We start from the raw sequence: 8,817 nt of genomic DNA, 5'->3' as shown, positions 1-8,817 counted from the left end.
TATGTACTCTCATTCTTTATTAAATTAGTTTGTACTTGATGTTAGGGGTGTGCATGGGCCGGGTGAAACCGGGTTTGATGTGACCCAGACCCGGCCCGAAATATATACCGGACCTATTTGTTAGACCCGAACCCGACCCTAGACCCGATGAAACCTATACACTTTCGGGCCACGATTATACCGGGTAAAAACCGGGTGAAAACCGGGCCGTTAACATTATATTACCTTGATACCTTCTTGAAAGTTAGCATGTAAAAATATCCAAATTTCCAAGACTCCAACCATTATTTGACATGGTAAAATTCACTTAGAAAAATATAATAAGAACTAACTCTTCTCTAAAATTAAAGTATAACCATAATCAATACTAATATTACCTAATAACACCAAATATTTAAATCAATATAAATAACACAAGATTATGCATTACTGCATTTTAAACATAAAACATTAACTTATAGTCTTATATATAATGAGTAATAACACAAAATATTAAGGTTTACAATACTTAAATTTTACATAATAATAGCCATCATTCATCATTAATAACACAAAATATTAATTGTATATGATGACCGGGCCACCAGGCCGATTTCGGGTGACCCAAACTATGGTTCGGACCCGACCTGAAATAATGACCGGGTCTACTTTTGAGACCCATACCCGACCCTAGACCTGATGAAATCACAACAAATTAGCCCCTAAAGTGTTCGGAACCGGGCCGGATCTTCGGGCCGGGCCGGGCCATGCACACCCCTACTTGATGTAGAAAATTTAGAATCATACGATTATTTTAGTCATTTTATATAATATTTTAATCTTATCCATGTGTATCCAAACATAATACTGGACATTACATTAGTGTCTTGTACATCGTATCCAAACACAATACACAAACAATAATTTTTAGTGTCTTCATTTTATTGTCTCTGTCTCAGTGTCATATTTTGTCCTATCTCTGAAAACAAACGTAAACTTAGATATTATCAGTCTAGCACATCTTAGTTACACCCAAGATTTAAGCAAAAATTATCTTAATATATCTATCAAGAGTTTATGAGATACGTATATTTATGCCAAATATCTATATTCGAGATGCAATTCCGTGTTTAAATATATAAATTGTTCCAAAATTACGTATATTAGAAATATAAAAAATCTCCATTTTGCGTGTTTATTTTCTAAGAAAAAATATTGAAAATGTAAGTTTTTTTCTCGTACAAGAAATAACAAATATTTTTGATAAAATAATTTTTAAAATTTAAAAATATTATAATAAACATAATTATAAAAATTAAATTTAAAAATTAATTGTATAAAAATATATTAAAGTTTTAATTTTAATAAATATAAATCATTTTTAATTTATCAAACAGAAAATAAAAATTGGTGCTTTAAAACGCACAATTACCTCTTAAAAATTGCTTAGTGCCTAAATAATCAATTCAACAAGTCATGTTCAAATTATGAATACATGATTAATCCATCCACACAAAATTTCACCTTGTGGTCCACGACTCTACGCTATTAAATTCTTCTCCCTTTTCCCACAATCACCAAACCAACCATAAAGAGTGAACAAAAATCACACACAACAAATTCACTGCAACAACAAACTAGTACCCATTGTTTTGAACTTTTGATTATTAGCCTTTTAAGACTTTTAAAAGAGCTTATTTTCCACACACAAAACATACGGATTCAGCAGTCAAAGTCACGAACACAGGATAAGGCCAACATGACTGCACAAGACAAACCCTCTACCGTCACATCCCATCACCACCACTCTCCTGCTCAGTCACCACCACCACCACCCTCCAACGCCGCCGTCACATCCCACCACCACCACTCTTCACCGCCACCGCCCCCTCATTCCGCAGCTCCACCGCAGCCCTACCCTCCTGCTCAGTACGGCACCTTCCAAGGCGTCTCCAACTACCCTCCGCCTCCGCGGGATCCTCACCCAGCCATCGGGTTTCCCCACCCTGTTCCGCCGCCTGGCGCCGCCGACCACTCGGCTCCTCATCCTCCTTATTACCCTCATGGCTACCAAGCAGTTCCTGGTATCCCTCTCTACCACCATCACCTCTTTTTTATTTTTTTAGTTTTTCCTGGGATTTGATTTGAGCTTTGGACTCGAAGGTTTTGTGATCTTAAGGGTTAGATTCGTTCCTAGAATGATTAGGTGGTTGATTAGAGTGATGGGTTGGATTGGATCAAAGGTTGGAACTTTCAAGATGTTTTTTTTTTAATTTAATTTCTTGCTTCTAGCTCTGGGTATGTTCTGCCTGGTTGGTGTCCTATTATATGCTTCAGCTGCAGAAAGTTTTAGTTTAATCTGCGTGGAAAATGGTTCAGACACTTGGGTTGACTTGGTATTTTTCATTGATTATAATTTTTTTTTTTTTCATCTGAAGTTGATTTTTGAAGGTTTAAAATGGTTGAGTTTGGTGATGGGAGTGATCTGGATATAAGTTTGAAGGCTAGTAGTGATATAGGGATAGGGTTTCAATCATTGGATATTCGATTCTCTTGCCTGTGATCAAAGGGCACGCTTAGGTGATGGGATGATTGTCTAAGACTTTCTGACAGCATAGATCTTTCTTTGAACATTTTTCCATCCAAACCCAAGTTTTTGCATTTACATTAAGATGAATTAATAGGAATTAGAAAATCATGCAGGGCCGGTTTTACTAAAGCAATGTTGCTTATGTTAGAAGATGGTTATTAGACTCTGATTTCATTTTATAATAGGTGCGAATTTGATGATAATGTCTTTGTAGTGTAGCATATCCTTTAATCATGTTTGCCACAGCTTGATTTTGATATGATTTCCTCTTTGACCTTAATCAAGGTTATGCAGTTGCTGAAGGAAGACCTGTACGAGAACCCCGCCTTGGTTGCTGTGGTCTTGGTTGCGGCTGGTGCCTGTAAGTAATTTTCCTGTATGGTAGCAGATTACATCACAACAATGACTTGTAAATAAGTAGATACAAGGAGGTTTTCTTGCATTTTCATTGTATGGTATTTGAAACCAAATTTAGATTTCTCTGTTGTCTCAGCTTTAAATGCTTCATTCATACCACTCTGGGTGTTGATAAATTTTTTTTTGTGGGTTATTGCCACTAATCGTTGATGAATATTCGTTTTATATTTTTTAGTGGACTTAATTTTTGAGTCCTTTATTGTAAGTTAGAATGCTCTATGTTATGTAATTTAGTACAGAAATTACCTAGCATGGGCATCATATTTTAATATCAAATTTACCTGCTGGAATTGGAATATCAGAACTTGCTCATTGTGTGTGAGAAGAAGAGGAGAAAGAAATGGCATAGGATTTGCCATTTCGTGAGACCTTTCTCAAACATCAACACTTAAATGTCACCTCCCAGGCGATCTGCTTTGAATTTTGGCAGTTTGCATTTATTGGTGTCTACACCTTTTCGTTATTATTGAAATGCCCCTGTAACCTTCTCCATCCTTGGTCTGTTGACTGATATGGTTGCAATCATTATTTTTCATTTATTGGATCGTACTGGAACAGTTTTAGTAGTTTACTTTCATGTTATCCAACGATAATATTCTCATATCTGTCATTTTTTGTTGTGAAGGTTTATATTAGGCTTCTTGCTTGCTGGTATTCCGTGGTACGTCGGAGCAATAATTATGCTCTGTTCCAGAGTAGACCATCGGGAGAAACCTGGATATGTTGCGTGTATAATTGCTGTAAGTGATTCTATCCTTTTTTTTATGAGAGTTATATTTTTCAGTTATCAATTTTTGTATATTCTTTTATCTATCTTCACGTGATCAAGTTTTATTCTCTGTCTACAATGGAAATTATTCATTTGTCTGCTCAAAACCTGAGCTTTTGTTGTATTATGACTCTATTCTAGCTATGTGTAACTAGTGAGCTTGTAATGTGATTTTGATCGAGATTTTGATAGTCTGAAGATTTTTGGTTACCCTTACTATCGTCGACTATGCAGGAAAAATTACCTGACTTAATGGTATAATCTTTGCAGGCTGTTCTGGCGACAATTGCTATTATTCTTGGCGTGACAAAGGGTGCAGATGACTGGGACTGGTAATCTTTTAAGTGTATGAGTTGTACAGGTTGCTATATATAAGTGTATTTATAAGTGAATCAGTTGTTGAAGTATTGTTTTACTTATGACGTATTCATTGAAAACAGCCACCTTAAGCAATTTGTATTTGTTTATTTGTTACACGGTTGCCTGCTTCTTGGCCGAAGACGATATGATGAGGCAATACTTTGTGCTTTATCTTTGTATGAATATTAATTTCTAGATTATTGTGATTTAAATAGTCATAATATGAAGTATCTAATTGATTATTAGAATATCAAATGGGGATGAACTAGGTGAGGGTATAGGTGTTAAATCCCCCTACGCCTTGATGATGAAAACTAGTTAAGAATGTATCAGGTGAGAATGCTAGTATCTACTTTAGGGGAAGCTTTGAATTTCAAATGCGAGTGATTTAGGCTATTACTTTGATTGGGTTCTTCTTCTCTTCTTTGGTTTTTTCCCCCCCTTTTTTTTTTCTCTCTATTAGACCATCTTGAGTAGGAAATTCATTCTAATCCTTATTTATGGCCCACCTGTCATAAAAAAAATTCTACATCAGCTTTTACATCATAAACAGTAAATAGGAACTCAAAGCATCTCTCTCTTCTCCTTTAATATTAATTATGATATAAATAATTAATATAAATTATTAATTAAATAAAAATTTAATTATTTAATTTAATTAATTATTATTTAAATAATTAATATAAATTATTAATTAAATAAAAATATAATTATTTAATATAACTATTTAATTAATTAACATTTTTATAATTATTTATTTTTTAAATAACTTGCCAAATGACAAATTATTACTGGGTATATGGAGTCTCCATTCAGAGAGACTCTCCCTTCTTGATCCAAGAGAAGAAATTTAAATTTACCTTACTCCAACGGTTGGCACCCAACTTTTCTGACATGCTTGGAACCCAATTTTTCTGACATGCAGAGTAATGAGAACTCTAAAAAAGCAACCATTGGAGTTGCTCTTAATTTCCTTATTGTTACTTTAGAGCAACTCCAATGGTTTCACTTACATACACTTCTATTCTCATACTTTTTTTTAATAGTGAATTATTTTTAAATTTTTAAATTTAAATAATATTATTGAAAAAAATTAATTACATTAATTTTAAGTATTTTAATTAATTAATTAAGTGGAATCACAACAGGGACTAAAGTGAGTTCCTCCTAATGAAGAAGAGAGAGATGCTTTGAGTTCTTATTTACTGTTTATGACGCAAAAGTTAATGTGAAGTTACTTTTTATGACAGGAGGACCATAAATAGGGACTGGGATGAGTTCCCTACTGAAGATGGTCTTAGACTGCATTTGGTTTTGAGAACAAGACAAGATAGGACATTGAAAACAAGACACAAAGGATATACACACAAAATTTAGCGTTTTTATACTTTGTTTAGTAAAAAATTAGAATAAATTATGAAAGTCCAATTTATTCTCATTTTTTATACAAATAATTTAGGAAGAAAAATATAATGATAAAAAGTATAATTATGAAAATTTGAAAAAAATTAATGAAAGAAAAAATAATAAATAAATTGTATCTCTTGTTAGTATTTTTGTGTTTTTTCTGTCAGAAAGGTCACAAAATATACTAATTCGGTATCTCTAGACTTATTATCTCCGTTCATGTCTTATTTGCGAAACATAATTTTGTTTTTCTCTCTGTCTTTGTTTGGTGTTCATGCTTGGCTAGAGACATGGATAAAATAGTACATGTCTACCATTTTTTGTTGAGACAATATTGTAGATATCATGATACATAAATACACATAAAATTTCAAATTTTATTACAATTTTATCCTTAAATGTTTTTAAAACGGATAAAATAGTACATGTCTACCATTTTTTGTTGAGACAATATTTTAGATATCTTGATACATAAATACACATAAAATTTCAATTTTTATTACAATTTTATCCTTAAATGTTTTTAAAATTTATCCTATCTCTGTCTTTCTCATACTCTTCTCCATCTCATTTCTTTCTATTGCTTTTGCTTGTCCTACTCTCAGCCACCTTCACCTCCTCTTTTCTCTCACTTACATTTGCCTATTCTGTGCCGCCCCTACTTCTGCATAGGCTCTCCACCTTTGCTTCTGCCACTGCTAACTTCCTCTCATGCTCCCTCAAAATCTGCTGCTGCCTCTACTTTGTGATGCTTCTTCCCGAGATCCGCTGCCACCTTTGCTTCGTATGCATTTGCCTTAGATTCAGTGCTGCCTTTGCTTTGCAACTTCTTTTCCCCAAATCCGTCATCTCTTGTGCTTCGTGATGTGTTTGCCCCAAATCTTCTTCTGCTTTGCGATGCGTCCACCTCAAATTTGCCACCTCCTTTGCTTTGTGACACTGTCTACCTCAAATCAACTGGCTCTTCTGCTATGCAAAGTTATCCGCCTCTACTTCTTTGTGTTAGTCTCCTCTGTTCTAAATCTGTTTTGGTGTTTTCTTCTTTCTTCTCCCCTCATTTTCTAGAGTATGAATGTGTTTCTAATTTTGTATTCTAGGAAGAGTTGATGATGATAATGATGATGATGACAACGATGATGATGTAATGGCGGCAGTGGTAATGGTGGTGGTGGAGGAAGGGAGTGATGATTTTAACTTAGAGGTAAAATTGGCATTTAAGAGAAGTCTAATGTTTAATGTTCCAAAATAAGCCATGATTGGCGCTCAGGAAAATAGTCCCCTAGCCAGCTTAACATATTTGAATATAAGACAAATAAGGTTACAAATGTTTTTGATAAATTTACAGTTTCTAGAATAAATAATTACATATTTTTAATAAAAATAAATAAATATGGATGGACCCTGCCTGTGACATATGGAGCAGATGACGTCTAAGAACTCAACAAAGAATAAATATCCATTACAGATCATTACTCTTGAATAAAAATGCTCACATAATCAAATATTTATTCCTGAAAAATATTTTTTGAAAAATGGGATGAGTTTTGCAACTCAGTGACTAGACAATACATCTATAATTCACATGAGACCATATAAACATTATTATAAAAATAATTTTAGTTAGAAAATAATAATTTATATGAATGAATGAATCAATAAGGGAGTTCTCATATAGAAATCAAATTAAATAGTCCATACTTGGGCGGCTCCACCTCTAAGGGTAGCCCTTTCCTCTCATGTATCCGTACGGAATAACAGATCCAACATGTAGCTTACACGTTAGGCTAGCAACGCCCCTGCTAGCTGAGGTCTGAGCCAGATGCATCTAGGTTAACATCATAACCGCCGTTAACTACGGTTTTCTAATACGAGCCTCCCAAACAAATTCAAAACATATAATTTCAAATATAATAAATCTTCGATCTTTCAAACATATACGGTATCAAATCAAATCAAATAATACTTTCTCATAAGAAATCTTTTCTAATCATACCTTCTTTAATCATAAGTAATTTCAAACACATTTCATAATTTCAAAGTCAGCGATTACTAACAAATGCTTCAATGCTTCAAAAGTATATATTTGGGTAAAATCAAATATTCTAAAATAATATAAAGTTTCATCAAATATATGTATAGTCTCATATAAAATTTATAAGGTATGAGCTTCATAAAAATATTTTTTCAACTATAATAAATTAATTATTTTAATCAAATCAAAGTTCTTCAATAATAGTTTTATAAATATAATTAAAAACTCAGAATAGCATAAACAAAAAAGTTAACGATTATAAATGTAAAGTCTACTCAAAACATGGTCCCAAGGGACCAAAGAGAATAAACTCAGAGTGCCAAACTAAAGGGTATGAAAGAGCGCAAAATTTGGATTGGGGCAGTGGCAACTCCAACAGTCAGGCAGAACAGCAAAAGGGCACAATAGAACAGAAGCAACAAGCTAATGGCCCGCGGCAACAACAGCTAAAGGCAGAGGAAGGACGACAACATCAACGACAGTGGTAAAACAGTGGTAGAAACAGAACAGAACAAGCAACTACTAACCAGGCTAGAACGGTGGTGAAACAGAACTGACAGAGGTGAGAAATGATTCCTACGACGTTTTCAAAAGGGCAAGGGTAGTGGCAGAAGGCTCCAGTGAAGGAAGAATGGAGGATAAAGCACGGCCGGACAGGACAGCAGCTTTTTGACGAGCTCTCCTTCGTCGGCGACATAGCAGCTCAGCGACGAGCTCTTTCAGCGACGACGGTAACCTCCGCGACAGCCCCAGCAACAGTACTGCCTTCTCTCTGGCCATCACGTCTTCTTTCTCTCTCTCTCTCTCTCACTCCTCTAGTTCCTCTCAAACACGGCGGCGGCAGTGACAGTGACTCTCACTAGCACAGCCTTTCTCTTTCACTCTTCTCTTATTCTTTCCTCCGTTGCTCTCCCTCTCTTTCCTCTTTCTCTCTTTTGTTCTCACTGTCCATTGGAGAGAGGGTGTGTGAGAGAATAAATGTGTGGGAATAATTTAGAATTAGGGTTTAGTTTGAGAAAAAGAGAAATAAGAGTATTATAGAGATTTTACAGAAATAAACTAAGTTGTCCTGATATATTTAATATATTTAAATTTGTAAATTTAATATAATAAATTAATATTTTTTTTAAAGATAAATTAAATTTAACAAATGTCATATCATATTTATAATAAAATAAATAATTTTAAAATAAAAATAATACCATATAATATAAAAAATACTAATTAAAATATAAAAATATAACATTTTGTTACATTTTACTT

At 33.8% G+C, this 8,817-nt stretch overlaps 1 protein-coding gene and 1 long non-coding RNA gene across 2 annotated transcripts; both read left to right on the top strand.

Moving 5' to 3' along the window:
* LOC107613845 (60S ribosomal protein L18a-like protein) lies at window positions 1,558–4,119 on the top strand. The gene is made up of 4 exons (XM_016316013.2): window positions 1,558–2,063; window positions 2,855–2,930; window positions 3,612–3,726; window positions 4,026–4,119. The coding sequence occupies exons 1-4, from the start codon at window positions 1,739–1,741 to the stop codon at window positions 4,089–4,091; spliced, it is 582 nt and encodes a 193-aa protein (XP_016171499.1). The 5' UTR covers window positions 1,558–1,738; the 3' UTR covers window positions 4,092–4,119.
* LOC110265498 lies at window positions 5,940–6,755 on the top strand. The gene is made up of 2 exons (XR_002351643.1): window positions 5,940–6,523; window positions 6,620–6,755. It is a non-coding gene; the product is annotated as an uncharacterized LOC110265498 (long non-coding RNA).

Source organism: Arachis ipaensis, chromosome B08 (genome assembly GCF_000816755.2).
Source record: "Arachis ipaensis cultivar K30076 chromosome B08, Araip1.1, whole genome shotgun sequence".
Classification (NCBI taxonomy): Eukaryota; Viridiplantae; Streptophyta; class Magnoliopsida; order Fabales; family Fabaceae; genus Arachis; species Arachis ipaensis.
This window is presented reverse-complemented; position numbering and strand designations above follow the sequence as displayed.